The 21798-nt window shown below is 33.6% G+C and overlaps 1 protein-coding gene across 1 annotated transcript in view; it reads left to right on the forward strand.

Annotated features, from left to right (window-relative positions):
- Positions 1 to 16719, forward strand: part of CNBD1 (cyclic nucleotide binding domain containing 1) — a 517073-nt gene extending 500354 nt beyond the window's left edge. Inside the window, exon 11 of the mRNA XM_011998293.1 lies at positions 16486 to 16719. Coding sequence (XP_011853683.1) covers positions 16486 to 16493 — 8 coding nt within the window. The 3' untranslated portion in view covers positions 16494 to 16719. The remainder of the gene's footprint in view (positions 1 to 16485) is intronic.
- The last annotated feature ends 5079 nt before the right edge of the window (positions 16720 to 21798 follow it).

The raw sequence follows: 21798 nt of genomic DNA on the forward strand, positions 1-21798 counted from the left end.
TAACATTACAAGGGAAGTGAAAATAAAATCAGAGGAAAATGAAATAATGCAAATGATTTACAAGGCTATGTGAAGATAATATAGCTTACCAGTAATAGATGAAAAAACAATTTCACTATAAATTACATTATCAATGCTTACAAATATTGATATCTAATGTTCGTATAGTTTTAGGAAGTGGGAAATCCTCAAATACTGGGAAAATTTACTCCAAATGCTCCAAAATTCTCATTCACTACATAGGAAATCTTTAGCTAATATGTCATCCCCCAAGAAACTACTTAGTATCAATTGGTTTATAAAGTAATAGATGGCAGGGGGGTAGAATTAGAAAGAAAAAGAAAGGCACTTAAGTAAAAATACAAGATTTCACAAAATTCTGTGTTCCTTGAATTCTTGAAAAAGAACATTATTTAAATGAATCAGTTTTATATTTACCCTGTAATAAGTGAACATTATAAATGTATGCACTTCATACTTGTGGAAGCACTGAGATGAAACCCTTTTAATTCCACTATCCTGGCTTCTTTGTTGAAGAATGTCTCTCATTCCATTTCCTGAGATTGAGTCCAGTGACAACCATGAAAACAATTACACGCTTACTTAAAATCTACTTCAATGTCACTCTTTAGGTTACTTTTCAAAAATGAGTTTTCTCAGTCAGGGTTTTCTGATCTACAAGGAATGTTCACTGCAATGCATGTGAGGAGTCTCCACACATCATGAAGACCATATTTTGGTTTTGGTGAAGATGATGGTAGAAACAGTGGCACAGGTTTCCTCCTTCAGTCATATTGTCAAGACAGTGAAGAATGCTTGAATGAGAATACTGCAAGAGGTTATTCAGTGATAATGAGGTTTTGCAATACCAGATGTGTTTATCCAAGTTCAGGAGGAAGTGTTAGCTATTGTACACATTGCCCCTTGTTCATCCAACAGACAGTCCAAGGCAACTTGATTATCTACAAAAAAAATTAGCAAGCGAGTTTAGAAAAGTTTGTTGGGCACCTATAGCCTTTGCAGTAAACTTAGCTATAGTAGCTAATGCTTGAGATAGAGTTTTAATCATAACCTTATTTCCATTTGTGCCAAGCCAATAAAGTTACATTCTACCAAAGATGCCCATTTAGAGGAATTTACACCATTTTGTCTACTCCATGGTATGTCATGGACGGCAGTTTTTAGTAATGGAATCTTTAAGGACTCAGAAAAGACCAGGCAGCCATCCAAACCCTCTGTGAGTCCATGCCTAACATTAAATTTATATCCTTTTAGATACCAATTTTGTTTTTCCAAGTCAGGTACATACAATACTGCTTATTAAATAGGTTATTTTAGGTGATTTGACTTGCATCAATCTTATGGAGTTCATTCAAATTGCATGTTATAACATTTTCTTTTTTTATTGTACTTTAAGTTCTGGGGTACATATACAGAACGTGCATGTTTGTTACATACATAGACACGTCCCATGGTGGTGTGCTGCACCCATCAACCCATCATTTATATTAGGTATTTCTCCTAATGCTATCCCTCCTCTATCCCCCAACCCCGCAACAGGCCCTGGTGTGTGATGTGCCCCTCCCTGTGTCCATGTGTTCTCATTGTTCAACTCCCACTTCTGAGTGAGAACATGAAGTGTCTTGTTTTCTGTTCTTGTGTTAGTTTACTGAGAATGATGGTTTCCAGCGTCATCCATGTCCCTGCAAAGGACATGAACTCATCTTTTTTATGGCCACATAGTATTCCATGGTGTATATGTGCCACATTTTCTTTATCAAGTCTATCAGTTGGGTTGGTTCCCAGTCTTTGCTATTGTGAACAGTGCCACAATAAATATACACATGCATATGTCTTTATAGTAGAATGATTTATCATCCTTTGGGTATATACCCAGTAATGGGATTGCTGGGTCAAATGGTATTTCTGGTTATAGATCCTTGAGGAATCGCCACACTGTCTTCCACAATGGTTGAACTAATTTACACTCCCACCTACAGTGTAAAAGTGTTCATATTTCTCCAGAGCCTCTCCAGCATCGTTGCTTCCTAACTTTTTAATGATCACCATTCTAACTGGCATGAGATGGTATCTTACTGTGCTTTTGATTTGCATTTCTCTAATGACCAGTGATGATGAGATTTTTTTCATATGTTTGTTGGCTGCATAAATGTCTTCTTTTGTGAAGTGTCTGTTAATACTTTTCACCCACTTTTTGATGGGGTTGTTTTTTTTGTTTTTTTTCTTGTGAATTTGTTTAAGTTCCTTGTGGATTCTGTATATTAGCCCTTTGTCAGATGGATAGATTGCAAAAATTTTCTCCCATTCTGTAGGTTGCCTGTTCACTCTGATGATTGTTTTGCTGTTCAGAAGCTCTTTAATTTAATTAGATCCCATTTGTCAATTTTGGCTTTTGTTGCCGTTGCTTTTCATGTTTTATTCATGAAGTCTTTGCCCATGCCTATGTCCTGAATGGTATTGCCTAGGAAATTTGGGGTTTGTGTGTTTTTTTAAACAAATGAAAAGTTTTAGACAAATCTTTGACAACCATTTGCTGGCTCAAATGCTTTTGTTGTTTTCTAAGCTGTTTCTCAACATATTGTTTTATTCCATTAGTTATTTTATAGATGTATTAGACTCTTTTGTTAATGAGAAAACTAGCTAAACATTTTGAATGTCTTGCTAACATTTAAAATTAATTTTTACTTGGAGAGATTATCTCATAAAATATTGTGTATCACATATATTTATAAGTTTCTATATGTGTGTGTTATATATATGTATATACACACACACCTAATGTGTGGAAAAGATAACATTACTCAGAATATAATGTTGACCTTGATATTTTAGCCTGACAGTATGTATTTGACCACTCATAAACTTTGTAAAGTTTTTGTTTGTTTTGTAAGAAGAAGTTAATGTTTTTGCTTGAGTTAGGCTTTTAGATAATTTTTTTCTCTAACAAAGGTATTAAACTGTTTTACTTTTTAATTCTTTTAAATCAAATTTGTCTTTTTATTTTCATTTTTAAAATATTTTAGCTTTTATGTTCAGGGGTACATATGCAAGTTTGTTTTATAGGTAAACAAATGACTCAGGTGTTTGGTGTACAGATTATTTTGTCACCTAGGTATCAAGCCTAGTTCCCATTAGTTATTTTTCCTGATCCTCTCTCCCTTCCCACCCTCCTCCTCTCTGATAGGTCCCAGTGTGTGTTGTTCTCCCTTAAGTGTTCATGTGTTCTCATTATTTAGCTCCCATTTACAAGTGAAAACATGCTGTATTTGGTTTTCTGTTCCTGCATTAGTTTGTAAGGATAATGTCCTCCAGTTCCATCCACATTCCTGCGAAGGACATGAGCTCATTCTCTTTTATGGCTGCATAGTATTCCATGGTGTATATGTATCGCATTTTCTTTATCCATTCTACTGTTGATGAGCATTTAGGTTGATTCCATGTCTTTGCTACTATGAACAGTGCTGCAATGAACATCGCTGTGCATGTGTCTGTATAATAGAACTATTTATATTCTTCTCGGTATATACCCAGTGGTGAGATTGCTGGATCAAATGGTAGTTCTTGTTTTAAGTCTCTGAGGGATTGCCACACTGCTTTCTATAATGGTTGAACCTAATTTATACTCGCACCAACAGCGTATAAGTGTTCCTTTTTCTCCACAACCTCACCAGCATCTGTTATTTTTTTACTTTTTAGTAATTCAGTCAAAATGGCTATTCTGACTGGTGTGAGATGACATCTTATTGAGGTTTTGATTTTCTTTTCTCTAATTATTAGTGATATTGTGATTTTTATCATATGCTTGTTGACCGTGTGTATGTTAAAGTGTCTGTTTATGTCTTTTGCTCAGGTTTTAATGGTGTTGTTTCTTTTTTGCTTGTACATTTGTTTAAGTTACTTAGAGATTCTAGGTATTAGACCTTTGTCAGATGTGTAGTTAAACCATTTTAACTTGTAGATGGCAGAGTTGATTTTAGCCCATAAAAAAATCAGTAAAATGTTGAATATCATGTTTTCATTTTCAGATTTGCTATACTTGAAACCACTTGTTCCACTGTAAAATGTGATCCTTTGTGAATTTTATATTCATTGATTCAAAGGTTCTATGTTTACATTGCCATGCCACGTCTAACAATAAGGTCCACTTGTAAGTAGCTTTATTTGTTATTGGTAACAATAATCTCACAAAATTTTGATGTATTTAGATTAAAAATTTCAATATAGTAACTTTGTTTTCCTGTCAGAGATTTTTAAATTAACATTAATATGGGTTTGTGCATGCCTCTATTAAAATATAACCAGAAGCAATTATTAGATTTCCAATAAATAACTGGTTTACTGAACAATTACAACTCACAGGAAGCATTTACAAAGGAATTTTATAATGTCTCCCACATTCTTTATTATTTGTTCAGTTGGAGAAGTTCTTTTCCTGCCCTTTGAAAACTCAATGTAATGATTTTATGATCACTCTTAAGTCATAAAATGCCCTATAAATCATTTTTAGTTGCCAAATATTCTCAGTTGGGATAATAATAAATCTAGCCTGGTAAGAAGCCAGTATCCAGACTTCATTGTAGGTTGATAGGCCAGCTATATGTGTGTATTAATTTCCTTTGCTACATAACAAATTACCATAAATTTAGCAGCTTTAAACAATACTCATTTATCATCTCACAGTTTTGTAGGTCAGATGTCTGGGCTGGTTCAACTGGGTTCTATTCTTAGAGTTTCACATGGCTAAAATCAAAGTGTTGGCCAAGCTGTGATCTAATTTTAGGGCTGTGGAGAAGAGTTCACCTCCAAGTCCATTCAAATTGGTAGATTTCATTTCCTTGCAGCTGCAGAACTGAAATCCCTGTTTTCTTGCTGGTTGTTACTTGAGGGTCACTCTCAGCCATCAGAGGCTGCTCCATCCATCTGGCCCTCTCCATCTCAGCAATGAAGAATTCCTTCTGTTCACCTTCTCTCTCATTTTGAATCTTTCTCTTCTCTGTCAGCTGAAGAAAACTCTTTGTGTTTAAAGAATTCGTGTGATTGGGCTAGGCCCACCCAGATAACCTGCCCATTGTAAAGTTAACTGGTTAGAGTCCTTAATTGCATCTGCAAAATCCCTGTACTGTATAATATAACATAATCACAAGAATAACACCATGGGCTGAAGGTCATGGGGGCCACTTTAGAACTCTGCTACCATAGTGCTGGAGGTCAGCAGTGGGTACGGAGAGCATGACAGGTATCTCTGCTTTCTGCTGCCTTTCTATTTATGGTTCTGATTTCTGATTTCTCTGCTATGAGGCAGCATGGGATACTGGGGAGAAGAGGATGGCAAACAAATAAGAAAGGAAGGGAAAATGTTCTTAATCGTTACTGTTATAAACTGTTTTTTCACCATGTGTTTGACAGTTGTTTCAAGCTAAGCCTTTTTAGTGAGCACCTTCAAAGAGTTTTGGATATCCCTTAATGTTGGGGAATATTCGCCTGTAATTCCTTAATAAGGTAGTACATTTTCCTCCCTGGGAATCCAGAGATAATTTCAGATTTCCTCTGCTAATATAATATAATAATATATTATTATATATTATAATCTCTCACTAATATAATACCAGTGGGACTTTATCCTGGCTGTCTTTTACACATGAGATTATATGTGGCCTACATCGGAAAGTCTACATAGGAAGACACTCCTATATTCTTTGTCTTCATAAACTATGAGAGGACAGTCCAATTTCTGGGCAGCCACTTATGTAGCTTGTTTGTCAACTGTCAACTAGCTTGTCTCTTACCTTTACAAGGTCTAGTCAGACAATAGTGTACTCTACCATGGTTTTTAACTTATCAGAATGTATATAAAGCTCTTCAGGTGGGCTTTTTGAAGATCCCCTCTTTCAGTTGAGGTGCTGAAGAGATATTTCTCATTATATCCCCTTGCAGATGGTGAGGCTTAGAACAGACTCTTCAGAGAAATCTGCTTCAAAAATCTTCTATTAATCTCTATTCTCAACATTTTTATACCTTCAATGTGCATTTCTGCTTCTCCACATCTATTAAAAAAAATTGGTACCTTGTTGTGAGATGTACTGCCTTGGATTCTGAGCTGATTCTCTCACTTTTTAATTACCTTGGAGTATTCACTGTGTTCCACACATTATTCTACATACTTTATATGTTTTATCTAATCAAATGTTCACAACAACCCATTGAAAAATGTTCATTTAATGGCCCTACTTTGTAGATCAGGAGAATAAAGTATAGAAAGGTTAAGTGATATCAATGCTGTCTATCCAAAGGTCATGAGGGATACTTCTGTGGTTGACTGAATTCGGTTTGTTACTCACTGGGATGAGAGAGAACATACACTATGGGGAACCATAGATTGTCTCAGCAAAAGGACATTAAAAGAATATGTTGGCCAGACGTGGTGGCTCACACCTATAACCCTGCACTTTGGGAGGCAGAGGCAGGCAGATCATGAGGTCAGGAGTTTGATTGCCAACATAGTGAAACCCCATCTCAACTAAAAAGACAAAAATTAGCTGGGCATGGTGGCATGCACCTGTAGTCCCAGCTACTCAGGAGGCTGAGGCAGGAGAATCACTTGAACCCAGGAGGCAGAGGTTGCAGTGAGCCTAGATTACACCATTGCACTCCAGCCTGGGTGACAGAGCGAGACTCTATCTAAAAAAAACAAAAAAACAAAACAAAACAAAAAACAAGAACATGTTATAGAATTTGGGTTTTAGTTGGGTGACTGGGGGAGTAGTCTAAGAAAGTAGAAATTTGTTCTCGATTGAATGCTGTCAAAAAGCAATATATCTCAATAAATCTTAAGTTTTGAAAGGGCAGACTAGAGTGAAGATAAGTATGTAATTAATAAAGAATTAGATTGGGCATGGCAGCTCATACTTGTAATTCCAACATTTTAGGAGGCTGAGGTGAAAGAATTGTTTGAGGCCACGAGATGGAGAACAGACTGGGCAACATAGTGAGACCCTGTCTCTACAAAAAATAGTAAAAAGTTAGCTGGGCATGCTGCCTCACACCTGCAGTCCCGGCTACTTGGTGGACTAAGGCAGGAGGATCCCTTGAATCAGGAGTTTGAGGCTGCACTGAGCTATGATTCAGCCACTTCACTCCAGCCTGGGTGACAGAACATAAACCTATCTCAAAAAGAGAGGGAGACAGAGACAGAGAGAGAGAGAGCGCGCGCGCGAGAGAGAGAGAGATAGCACCTCTATATTAGCCAAAAGATGGATATTTAGTATTTTTGTAGGTGTCAAGCTGACTTTGCTTTTGTCTGTGCTTAGACAAAATTGTGAAATGACTTGCTTGTCTCATTTTATGCTTATGGACAACATATCGGAGGGTTACATTCTGTGCAAATCTGCCATAGGAGAATTATGGGGCCAACTGAACATGCCAGGCCAGCTTCCAAATGACAGATTCGACTTCCCTCCCCTCCCTCTTTTCCTTCTCATGACTTGCTTAATATTACAGAGCTATTAAGAGTTGCAACCAGGAATCAAACCCTAACACTCTGTCTTCAGGATCCACATTACAATGGCTATACTTTACTAACAGTTTAGCTGATAACTCAATCATCTTTCTAATCCATTATCCTCAGGTAGTTATTTTATTCCATATATTTTAGCCATAATTGTATAAATTTTGGCTAGATTTTTGGCTAAATAATATTTAATAATGGCCTTCAATGTTCACATGTATTTAGGAAGGAACCATATTTTTCTTTGACTAGGATTCATTACATTGATATAGCTAAGAATCCTTGAACTCAAATGTAAGATTTGGTTTCCTAGGTCAATTCTACCATTCCCCACATGCTGTTTGAGTCACCTATGTTCTTTCTTGAGATTGAAAAGAGTTACAATATATAGTTATACTGTGTTTTATACTTACCTATGTAATTACCTCTGCTCATGCTCTTTATTTTTCATGTGGAACTGAATTACCACATACTGTCCTTCAGTTTCAGTCTGAAGATCTTATTTCTCGTACAGCAACTCTGCAGGTGACAAGTTCTCTCAGTCTTTATTTATCTGGAAACTTCTTTATTTCTTTTTCATGTTTGAAGATTAGTTTTGTTGGGTTTAGAATTCTTGGCTGATAGTCTTTTTCTTTCAGCACTTTGAGCATGTTATTCCTCCTCCTTCTGGCCACTATAGTTTCTAATGAGAAATTGCTGTTAATACCATTGAGTATCATTTGTGGATGATTTGTCACTGTTCTAGTGCTGCTTTCAAGATTTTGTTTTTGTTTTTTGACAATTTGTGATGGGTCCTGTTGTAGATATCTTTTAGTTTATCCTACTTGTCGTTTTTCTGAGGTTCTTAAATCTATATGCTGATGTTTCCCATCAAATGCTAGTTTCTGTCATTATTTCTGGTTCCTCACTTGATAAATAGTAAATATTTTATAATATTTGTTCACAATCCACTGATTTCCAAATTTCTTCAGAAACTCTGGGTTGATTTTCTGTTTTAGAGTCACCATAAACACTGTCTTCAAGATTGAGTTCTTAGAAGATTATGATAGGTAGAAAAGAATCTATGCTATTATAAACAATGATGACATTGAAAATCAGTCGATCTAGTAATAGCTTTTTTGTTACATAGTACTTTATTTGTCCACAAATAAGTGACCTTTTTTCTGATGCTCTTACCTATCAATGATTATTAAAATTCTCAAACTTTTATGTGGCAAAATTGTTAATAATTTAGGTTCAATCACCTCATATATGCCAAATTTTCACTAGATATCTAGAACAAATTTATTTCTGTATGTAAATTATGTTTCCTTTTTATAGATGGTATAAGCCATGGTATTTTCCACTTTTTTTGGGTCCCAGGATGAGCAATGTCAACTTTGCATATAACTGTGGTAGCTTCCTTTACCTGAGTAAACTCATGTGATTATTTTCTTCCTTTTTCTGCCTACCTTACATTTCTGTTACTTTAATTAGTTTTAATTAATACTTAAGTGATATTGTTTATTACAGTAGATTATAACTTTTTATTCTACATACTTTATGTGTACTTTTAAAAATTACGACTGTATCAAGTATTCAGATGGATGAATTCTTCCAGTAATAAATAAAGGCTGAGCTTACATATTTTTAAATTGGAAGTTGTGGGTTTAATTATTGGCTCATATTTTTCTCTCAAGAAAAAAAGCAAATGTTATTGAAAAGTGGACTTTTCTGAAAATGATGATTAATGACCAATGATACTTCAACAGACCCAGAATTATAGAACTATTAGTTTAATGGTGATGCCACTGATCACTTAGGCAATATCGAAATGTATTGTTGACCCTAACTGCAAGTAACATGTTTTGGAGTGCTGCTAGGCAGAATTATTTTAAGGCATTATCACAAGCCCTTAATGCATCTCTCACTTACCTAAACATGAAACATTTTGAGACCAATAATTAGTTCAGTTTTAATTCTTAACATTCACAGATTTTGATTTTATACTCTTGTAATTATGATGCCTTAAATGTAATTGGTTTTACAACAAGGACTTTAGATGGCAGCTATATAAAGTTATAGGTTGTGTATCTTCACTTAGCAAATACTTTGTATGCTCCAAAATTCTAATTATCTGTAGATGAAAGAAAATTACAATAAATGTTAGCTTATAGGAAATTGCCAATTCAGGCCAGAAAGCCTAACTGGTTTAGCAAACAATATTAGTCAGATATCAAGTTCAAAACAACCAAATGTTATATTTAAAAAAATGCGTATTTTTAGGATGAGTTTATATAAAATTTCAGGCCAACTTTCTGTGTAAACCTTAAACTTCAATATTTTTAGATAGAACCCAAGTCTATGCCTGTACAAATGTAATTTTATAAACTTGTTATCACATATTTCCTGATGAATTTTCATATTTGTATTGCAAAATGTTGCTTAATTGTTAGAAACTGCAACAGTTTGCATCTGATGAATTCAGTGTTGCAGCTACTGGTAATTCCAACTAGGCTTTTATAGTATATACATTTCTCTCTTTTGGTTGATTATATTATTTGGCAAAACTAATCCCCTAAAAAATTCCTTGCAAAATAATTCATAAAAAAAGAAAATCAGAATGTAGGCAATAATGTGCCCCGTCAACATGTACATGACAGCTATTTCCAATATGAAGCATAACCACTGGAATATAGTCATAACGGTGAATATTTACTGTGCACTTCATCTGTCTGTTACTGTGCAATAGTGTTTTTCTTGGGTATTTCTGATATCAAATCCTGGTGGATTGCTAAATTTTGATTTTTACTCAATTTTTAGGATGGCTGTAATAAAATAAAATGTGTTTCCTAAGAAATTTGATAAAATTCACAGAGTTATGCACAAATGATAAAAAATACCACATTTAAGATACAGTTCCTTAAACCAAGATCCTAATAAGGATAACTTTAGTATAACAAACTATTACTGAGGATTTTCATTTTCATTGCCAATTTTTACATACTCAAAAGGGTTCTAGACTGGTACACCTTGTATGGAAAAGATTAGGGACTGGTACACCTTGTATGGAAAACTCCCACTTTTGTCTTCATCAGTACAGAGGCACCTTAAACTTCCCAGCCTCTCTTGCAGTTAGGTTGGAGCCATGTAACTGGCTCTGGTTAACAGAATAGAGGGAACATATTATTGCCTGGCCATGAAATATATGATTTTTCTATGATCTCACTCACTGTCTGGAAATGAAGTACTCCAAAATAGCAGAATCATATGATGATGACAACCTAGACCTTGGAATTCTTTTCTTGGATTGAATTGCTCAGAAAAATAGCTTAGCTAGAAACATCTGTATTGGACTTTGTGTAAGTGACAAATAAACATTTGTTGAATTAAGCAACCAAGATTTTAGTTTGTTATAGCAACTACCAAGTGCTACACTGAGTCATACAACTGGCACAAACTCAAGGTTTTCTGAGGAGTTCTCAAAAAAAGTAATGATTTCTGGATTAGAACATAAAATAAATATGCTTTTTGTGATTATTCTTTTGTTCTTAACATTTAGAAATCTTCCACTCAAAAATAATTATACAGTACATTTAGAAATGAAAATATATGTGCATAAAGAAGGTATATACTATTGCATCTAAGTTTTAATATGGTTTTTGAATAGTATTATAAGGACATATGTACATGAATTCAGCTCTTAGTTTTTTAATTAATGCACTTTCACAATCCTCTGACAACGTTGTTTTTAAAAACAGCTGATAGTTTAGTTACAAATTTCCAGGAACTTAACAAATGTCATAGGGTAAGCTGTGTGCTGTCTGTTAACACAGAGGGAGGTAAGTAGAATTTAGCACATTTCAAAGATAAAGCAAAAAGTTAGACAAACTGATAATCAAAATTAACTTTTGTAAACTATATTAGATAAATGCCCACCAAGACTTAATAGAACAAGGCTTAGAAATATCTGTAGACAAATGTATCAGTGAATTTACTGAGAAAGTTTACAATGACCATCTTTTCCAAAAGCATAGCATTCCTTATAAGTTTTTATATCTAGTTTGGGTATCACACAGATTCTATTTTCTTAGGCTATCATAGGAACTGAATCAAAGTTATTAGATTGGAATATTGGTATAGAAACCATTCCAAAGCTTCAAAGAAATGAATGAAATTCCTTATGTCTTGCAAAACAAAACTTTCATCTATTATTTTTAAAATGTCTGCATAAATGAAATCCTCAAAAATTACTTATAGTTACATTATATGAGAAGTTAAATTTGAGTTGAAGTTTTCAATTTCTCTTGCAAAGGAACACTGAATTCTGTCACTAAATACTTTCCTGATATGCTTTTGGAAAATATATTCAAGATCCCATGTCTGTATTTTTTCAGGCCTTGGATTTACTCAGACTATGTTGATAAAAGAGAAATAGATTTCTTGCAGGAAGAATTGTACTTTCTGTGATAAAAATTTAATAGGCTAATATTTAATTATGTTGATTAGCAAATTTAAAAATTATGCAATATGAAGGATTATAACATCAAATAAAAGCAGAGATGAACTTTTTAGTTCAAAGATTCAGCAGCGTGTTCTATCACTTACTGTAGATTGTGACTATAAAGGAAATATAGTTTAGATGAGCTCTCAGTTCACACTGCTTCAGTGCATTACCATGGGCTGGGTGGCTTAAACAAAAAACGTTTATTTTCCCGTAGTTTTGGAGGGTAAGAAGTCCAAGATCAAGTCCCTGGCTGATCTGGTGTCTAGTGAGGGTACATCCCTGGTTTGCAAAAATAGCTGTCTTCTCCTTGTATTCTCACATGGCTGAGAATAGAGAGCAAGCTCTTATTTTACTTTATTTTATTATTTTTTTTTTTTTTGAGACGGAGTCTCGCTCTGTAGCCCAGGCCGGAGTGCAGTGGCCGGATCTCAGCTCACTGCAAGCTCCGCCTCCCGGGTTCACGCCATTCTCCGGCCTCAGCCTCCCGAGTAGCTGGGACTACAGGCGCCCGCCACCTCGCCCGGCTAGTTTTTTGTATTTCTTAGTAGAGACGGGGTTTCACCATGTTAGCCAGGATGGTCTCGATCTCCTGACCTCGTGATCCACCCGTCTCGGCCTCCCAAAGTGCTGGGATTACAGGCTTGAGCCACCGTGCCCGGCCTCGAGAGCAAGCTCTTATAAGGGTACTAATTTGTGAGAGCTCGACCTTCAGCACCTAATTACTTGCCAAAAGAAACCTACTAATACCGTCACATTGGAGGTTAGGATTTCAACCTATGAATTTTTGAGGGACATAATCATTCAGCCCATAACACATACTAACTTTTTGAACAGTAAAAACTGGCCTAAAGATAATTATCTTCTAAAAATATCCTGACAGATGTGAAACCACATAGTAACATGCTTGGAACACATTTGGACATATGTATTCATAGAGTTCTATATTTGGGTACTTTCATAGAAATCTTTACCTTAATTTAATAGCTAAAGCAGCGATTATTTACTATATTGAAGTGTTTTTCTGCATCATTTCATTTCATCTTAATGAAAATTTTAGTTAAGTTTATTAAACCCATTTTATAGGTAAGGCAACAAAAGCTTATAAAGCATAAGTAACTTGCACAAATACATAGAAATTTGTAAGTGTCGGAGCCAGAATTCAGACCCAATTCTGTCCAAATCCCATGCTCTTACTCAAGCTTCTTATTTTATAGATTAAAAATCAGAACCTTAGAAAGAAGAAATAATTTACTTGAGGACACATGTCTAACCACTATTAGAGCACATCTTGTAACCCAACTATTCTGGCTCATATGCAATACTAAGTGTTGATATTTGTATGTTTAATTTACATAAAAATATCCATGAGAAATAGATCTTGATGACGAGAGAATTGCATTCATTTTTGATGAAAAAATAAAAGAGAAACATTAGTAAATAATATAATGGTCATAAAAGTGCAAATTAAATTAATAATGAAACATTATTGCACTGTCAGAATACCAACAAAGTTTTTTTAAAGAAACACATTTATAATATTTGTAAAATTACATTCATTGAATCTGTTTTATATATAAAGAATGAAATAATTTTCTAAAAAACAAAATAAGGGAGGTGAAGTAGAATTATAGAAACACAGGTGTAATACATTATCTAGAGCTTAGTAGCAAATCCTCAGAAAAATTCTAAGTAAAAGGAAAATACACAAAAAATACTTAAATGTAACCAAATGATTTACCAGAAACAAATTAGAAACATCTACTAAGTGGTAAAATCTAGATTAGGACAAAAATGTCTGACCTCATCCACTGGTACCACTTGGGAGATTTTAGATAATGCAAGACAATAATATAAACTAGTAAGCATAAACTTAGAAAAAGGAACCAAATATCTGTATTTGCTTATTATAATTACATACACAAACAAGAATATTTATTACTAGCTAAATGATTAATATAATTTAATAACTTGTACTAATATTTTAATATTAAAATGTCAAATGTCAAGATAGAAATGCAAGATGTAATAGCTTCTCTAGCTAAATAGTATTACAGTTGGAAATGTATATCTAATTACAGTTAGAAATGTATGTAGAAATAGTATATACAGTTAGAAATGGAAATGATAATAGTTGAAAATAAGAGTGTTCATGGCACCTTTGTTGAATATCAGTTGATCATATATGCATGGATTTATTTATGTATTTTATATTGTGTTCTATTAGTCTATATGATTGCCTTTATGCAATACCATACTGTTTTGATTACTGTAGCTTTATAAGGTATTTTGAAAGCAGGTAGTATGATGTTTCCAACTTCATCCTTCTTTCTCCAGATTGATTTGGTTATTTGTAATCTTTTATGGTTCCATATGAAATATAAAATTGTTTTGTCTATTTCTGGAAAAAAAAAAAACCTTTAGGATTTTAATAGAAATTTTATTGACTCTATAGGTCTCATTAGGTAATAGGGACATTTTTATAATATTATCTTCCAATCTGTGAACATGAGATGTATTTGCATTTGTTTGTGTTCTTTAATTTCTTTATTTGGTGTTTTGTAGTTTTCAGTAAACAAGTCTTTTACCTTCTTAGCTATGTTTATTCTAAGTATTTTATTTTATTTTTTTTAGTGCTGTTGTAGATGGAGTTGTTTTACTAATTTAATCTCTACAAAAATAGCATTGAAAAATTGGATATCCACATTCAAGAATAAAATTGGACCCTTATCTTGCACTGTACTTAATAATCAACTAAAAATGGACTAAAGACATAAATGTAAGAATTGTAATGTAAAACTCTTAGAAGAATACATACAGAAAAATATTTTCACATTTGTCTTGGCAATGACTTCATGGATGTGACACCAAAAGCACAGGCAAAAAAAAACAAAAATAAACCAGTGGGACTACATCAAACTAGAAAACGTTTGCACAGCAAAGGAACCAATCACCAGTGCAAAGGCAACCTATAGAATGGGAGAAAATATTGGAAACTGTGCATCTGATAAAGGGTTAATCTCCAAAATATATAAGACAATATTCCAATTCAATAGCTAAAAATAATAGCCCAATTTAAAAATAGGATAAAGATTTGAATATACATTTCTCTAAAAAAGACATACAAATGGCCAACACGTGTATTTTTAAAATGTCCAATGCCACTAATCATCAGGAAAATGCAAATCAAAACCACAATGAAATATTACCTCATACCTATTAGCATTGCTTATATTTAAAAAACACAAAAGAAAAGTGTTGACAAGGATATGGAGAAACTAGACTTTTTGCACCCTGTTGTTGGGAGCACAAATTGGTGTAGCCACTATGGAAAACAGTATGGACGTCCCTTAAACAATTAACAGTAGACCATTTGATCTAGCGTCCCACTTCTAGATATTTTCTACAGGAATTTAAATTGGGATCTCAAAGAGATATTAGCAGTACCATGTTAATTGGAGCATTATGCATAATAGCTAATATCTGGGAAATTATTTATAGATAAATAAAATATGTACATAAAATGGAATGCTCTTCAGCCTTAAAAAGGAAATTCTGCAATGTGTAATAGGATAGATGAGCCTTAGAACATTATGCTACATGAAATAAGCCTGTCACAGAATACCCAAACCTTACCACTCATACGAGGTATCTAAAATGGTCAAATTTATAGAATTCAAAAGTGGAATGGTGGTTACAAGGGGTTGAGGCATGGGAAATGGGAACCTACTAATCCATGGGCATAAAGTTTCAGTTATACAAGATGAATAAGTTCTATAGATCTGCTGTACAACATTCTACCTATAGTTATCAATATTGTATTGTATACTTAAAAATTTGTGTTGAGGGTATATCTCATGTTAAGTGTTCTTATCATGATAATATAACATTTTAAAAAGTAGAAGAGTGACTCAACCACAGTCAGTCTATATTAAAACAACTATAAAAATTGTATTAAATAATATAAAACAAATAAATATAGACATATAATTTATCCTTTGATTAACAAAATGTCACCTTTTCCAAAATGTTCATGGAATTTAATACAGCTCTGTTCAGCATTTTGGCACTTCCTATGGACTTCCAGCTAACTGGTTAGATACAAAATAGATAAAATGATTTTGCATTCATATGAAACAATGAATACCAGCAATTTAGAAAAAATAATTACCAATTTAAAATATCAGCAAGAAACATAATATTACTACAAAAAACATAATTTGATTAGAAGAAAGGATCAAATCAATCCATATAATTATAGGATTTTCCTTGTGGACAAATGATCACTCTTACATGTCATTAGAGGGGGTGTAAAGTGTTACATTCTTTCTAGAATAAGCTCTGACAATATTATTTTTTTATTGTAAAGCATAACCCCTCTGATTCAGCAATGTAATTTTAGGGTTCTATTCTGTAGGAAAATAATTACCAAAAAATGAGTATTTATTTCATAACTTCTTTTGTTTGCCTTTTGAAGTGGCCTAGATCTAGAAACAACCTCAGTGAGCATCAGTTAAGAAAGTATTGACTAAATAATGGAATAATTGCATTCTGGAAAGCTATCAAACTACCAGCAATGAGTTTGGTCTATTGTGACTACATATCCTGGATTCCCTGGGAAAGTACCAGTTTAGAATTTCCTTTCAAACACAATTTTTATTAGCAGTCTTTCTTGGTTTGGATACTAAAATATAGTTATCATTGTTAGATTCACCTCTATTGATACGAAGGTTTTTTTCCAAGTGTTTCCATACATATATAAAGTAGTTGTAAACAAAAAATTAAAAGTTATATGTAAATGTTTATATGACCATGGACAAAAGGTTGGAAACATACTCCTCAGTTTGTCATTTTTGATTGTCAGGGTTTGGATTGAGGACCACATATGTTTTGGGGATTTAAAAATAATATATAAAGAATATGTAAAGGGCAAAAAGATATTGAATAGCTGTCTTGGTTCTAAATTTATTTGAGACCTTCAAAGACCTTGTGCTTTTTTCATCTTTCAAAATATTCCATTTTGTAATAAAGTCTTCATTTCCTTGATGTAATTATATTATGGAGAATATCAGTTAATTTAAAAAATAACAATGGAAATGCTACTAATTTCAGAATTTATAACACATGCTTCATATTGTAACATAGTTTCAGCGTATCTTTTCTTTAGACCCATGATCTTATACCTGTTGCCATGCCCATTTGATAGTCCTTAGTAAGGGGAAAAAACATACATTTATTCAATACCTACCATGTGTCTGACACAGTATTAGGTGCTCTAAAAATGTTTGATATTATTTTACAGATAAAGAACTAAGGCTTTATGCAGTTTAATTTTTCTATCATTCCTACATGGAGGAAATATAGAGTCAATGTTAAAACTGAGGTCTGTCTGCTTTCCAATCATGTCCACTTTAACATACTGCTGCCCATGCATTTACATATCTGTTAGTTTTCATTCTTACACTATTAATGTGTTTCTTTCTACTAGCATTGAAAGCTTTCCCCCACAGGAATTGTTTTCATTGGAGTGGCAATTCTCAAGTAAAAAATGAACCTGTGTTTAGAATTATGTCACCTTTCCCAACACTGCCAAATGCACAAGAAACTATACATAGCACCAAGTTGTATTAGCTTTGTTTTAAGGAAACACAATCTAAGGTTAGAAAAGACAAATGACTTGTCCAGCGGCACGTTCCACATCACTCAGAGTTAAAAATAGAATTGTGAACAAGTTAAATCCTTTTTGGCTTTTTAGTTTAAAATGCTATTTATAAGATGTCAGTGATTATCTGATTTTAGATCATGGCTATCTAAATTTTATTGCTTGCCAGGACTGGTAATGATTACAAGACATTAGTATTTTTGACTTGTTGAAAATAAGATTTTAAAAAGGGTCATTCAATTAAGAATGAGTTATGTTAGTCTGCCTCCAAAATCATTTGGCATGTCCTTTATAGTATACATACTGATTGAATAATATGAAATATTGAACATAAAAGGACAAGACAAGTTTTAATTATGTGTTATTTGCATGTACCATTATCTAATGGATAATTTGGCTAAATTTGGCCATTTTATCTGTAGCCATTAGATATTTTAAGATATATGCTTAATCTTTCAACAGACATTTACTGAATATTTCATATGTGACAGGCACTCTTCTAAGAACTGAGAATAAAATACTGAACATAACCAAATTCTTGTTTTCATGAAACTTACATTATATTGGGAGAAGATTATACTTAAAAAATATATATAATATTATATGGTATATATGATACATAGGCAGTGGTAAGTGCTCTGAAGAGAAAGATCAGAAATTAAAGTTGATGGAGAAATGATCTTTTAAATTAGGGGATCAAGGCAGATCTCAGTTTGAATGTTCACTCTATATTTCCTCCATGTAGGAATGACAGAAAAATTAAACTGCATAAAGCCTTAATTATTTATCTCTGAAAGATTAACAAACACTTTTAGAGTCCTAACATTGTATCAGACACATGGTAGGTATTAAGTAAATGTATGGTTTTTTCCACTTACTAAGGACTATCAAATGGGTATGCCTCTATGTATAAGATCATGGGTCCAATAATATGACATTACACCTGAGACCTGAAGGAAGTGAAAGGTCTATAGATAGAACAATATAGGTAGAGTGAACAAAGAGAGTATAACATTATCTGAAGTGGATCATGCATGGGATGATTGATGGTAAGTTATGTGTAGTTGAAATGAGTGAGTGAAAGGGGACATTGTAAAATATGGAATCAGAGTAATAGCAGGGGAAACGTAAATGTGAGACCATAGAACCTTGGTAAGGACTTTAGATTTAATTCTGAATGAAACAGAAAGGCATTGGAGATTTGTAAGCAGAGGAGTGAGATGATGAGATGATCTGACTTAAGTTTTCAAATAATCACTTGGGTTCTATGTGCAAAAGAGATTTGGGGGACAAGGACTGAAGTGAGATCATTTGGGAGGGCATTAAAAAGTCCATGTAAAAGATAATGATGGCAGATCCCAAATTGACCCACAGATTCAATGCAGTCCCTATAAAAACCCCAGCTTGATTATTTTCAGAAAGCCACAGGCTAATCCTAAAATTCGTATGGAAACACAAGAGTTTCAAAGTTGCCAGAATAATCTTGAAAGAAAACAAAGCAGACAGACCTACACTTCCCAATTTCAAAACTTACTACAAAGCTGTATGGTATTGGCAAAAAAAGGGTAGACATATGTAACAATGGAATGTAATTGAATGTCCAGAAGTAAAACTTTATTTTTATGGCTAGTTGATTTTTTTTGACATGTTGCTGAGATAATTCAATGGGGGAAAGAATAATCTTTTCAACAAACGATGCTGAGATAATGGGATAGTTGGATCCCATTTTGAAGGATCCAACTTTGTATCCACACTTTGCACAAAAATTAACTCTAAATGGGTCATAGAGATTATAGACTTAATTGTAAGAACTAAAACTGTACAACTCTTAGAAGAAAATTTAGAAGTAAATCTTTGTGACCTTGGGTGAAGCAAACCCTTTACAGACAGAAAAGCCCAACCAAAAAATGAAACGAAATAAAATAATTTGGCCTCCATAAAAATAAAAAAACTTTTGTGCTGCAAATGGCACTGTCAAGAAAGTGATGTGAATCCACAGAATGTAAGAAAATTGCAGATAATTTCTTTGACAAAGACTTTATACCCAGCATGTAAAAAGAAACACAACCGTGTAATTAAAAATTAATGAAGGACTGGAATAGGTCTTTCTCCAAAGAAGAATGGCTGATAAGCACAGAAAAAGGTACTCACTATCACTAGTTATTAGGAAGATGAAAATCAGAACAGCAGTGAGATAAGATTTCATACCTGCTATGGTGAAAAAAATATAAAATATAGACAATAATAAGTGTTGTCAAAGATGTGAAAAAAATGGTGCTCTCATACATAGCTCATGGAAATGTGAAGTGGTACAGCCACTTTGAAAACAACGTGGCAGTTTCCCAGTAAGTTCAACATATATTTACTGTATTACTGAGCATTTCTACCCCTAGGTCTATATGCAAGACAAATGAAAATATATGTACATGCAAAATCTTGTACATGAATTAAAGTTTGTACGAGCATTATTCATAATAGCCAAAAGGCAGAAACAACTAAAAAGTTCATTAACCAATGAAGGGATAAATTAAAATGGTATATGCATATTCTTGAATATTCAGCAATAAAAAGGAATGAAGTTCTGATACATGAAATAACCTAGATGAACCTTGAAAACTTTTTGCTAAGTGAAAGAAGCTAGAAACAAAAGATCACATATTGTATGATTTCATTGATATGAAGTGCACAGAATAGGCAAATCTGTAGCAGAAAGTAGATTAGTGGTTGCTAGGCATGAGGAAGAGGGTGGAGAGGAATGAAGAGTGACCAGTAAATTGTATGTGTTTCTTTTGGGGGTGACAAAAACATTCCAAATTAGATTCCAGTGATGATTGCCCAACTCTGTGAATATAATGAAAAACAATAAATTATTTACTTCCAAATGGGTAAACAGTGTTGTACATGAATTATATCCCAATAAAGCAGTTAATATTTTTTTCTAAGAGATGATGATGTCTGGGACTATCTTGGGAATATTGAAGGTGATGGGAAGTCTGATTCTAGATGCATCAGGGTAAACCATGACATGGCTAGCATTTAACTATTTTTTATTTATAAAAAGAGAATTTCAAGTGGTTCTACTTAACATTTTGCAGATTTATTTAGAGGTTTTTGATGTTAGGACTGTGTGATGACTCCTAAGGCTTAGGACCGAGGAATTATAAATATGAGCATGTCATTTACTGGAATCTAAAAGATTGAAAGTGGAGTAATTTGTGACTGGGATCAAGAGATTATTTTTAGGCATGTTAGCTCTACAGAGAGTAGAATATTACCAAGTGGATGTTCCAGTAAGCAGGGAGACAGCAGTTCCCTATTTAGGAGAAAGCGAGAGAAATAATTTGCTCTGACTGTACTCAAACATAGGTCATACTGTGACTAGGTAATGTTTTTTGCTCTTTTGGTAATATTCTTCCTCCAGAAACAGTCCATCTGTGCTGCCAATTAGATAAGATGTGACCAAGTCATCTTAATTCCTTACTAGAGAAATAAAGATCAAGATTTGAAAGTAGACATATGCCCTAAATTATTATTAGTCATTATATTTTATTCAACATGAGTATACTTTTTTTAATAAAGCACCTACTCCGTAATCAGGAGTAGGCTTTGGGAATTGCAAAACAACTATAAACCATGGTTGATTTCCCCAAAGAAATTGTGGTTTGGACAGAATAATAGTCTGGCTTGCGCAAAAAAAGTCAGTGACAACCAAATGACAGAAATATAAACGTACTAAGGGACCAATATAGGATGTGCAATAGACCAGTGAAACTTAAATGCCAAGATGAGTGGTTAAAATCTTAAGAACTATGCCTGAGAAGAGAGAGAGAAAACCACCCTGAACAGGCACAGTCAGAGAATGTTTATGAAATGAGACTTCTTCTAGGCTTCAAAACAGAGCAGATTTGAATACATTAGTGGAAGAGAGACAGATAATCAAAATTGGAGAAAACAAATGTGAATATTAGTGGAAAGACTGAATTGCACATTGGCTATTTAGAAAACAGTGAATTAAAAAAACACTATCCAAAGGCCAGTATCCCGGGAGCACAATATGTAATACACTTACTTGCGTAAATGACCAGTCTGAATGGAGAAGAGAGTCCAATCAACTTCTAGTTTAAAAAT

This window comes from Mandrillus leucophaeus, unplaced genomic scaffold (assembly GCF_000951045.1).
Source record: "Mandrillus leucophaeus isolate KB7577 unplaced genomic scaffold, Mleu.le_1.0 Scaffold1155, whole genome shotgun sequence".
Taxonomy (NCBI): domain Eukaryota; kingdom Metazoa; phylum Chordata; class Mammalia; order Primates; family Cercopithecidae; genus Mandrillus; species Mandrillus leucophaeus.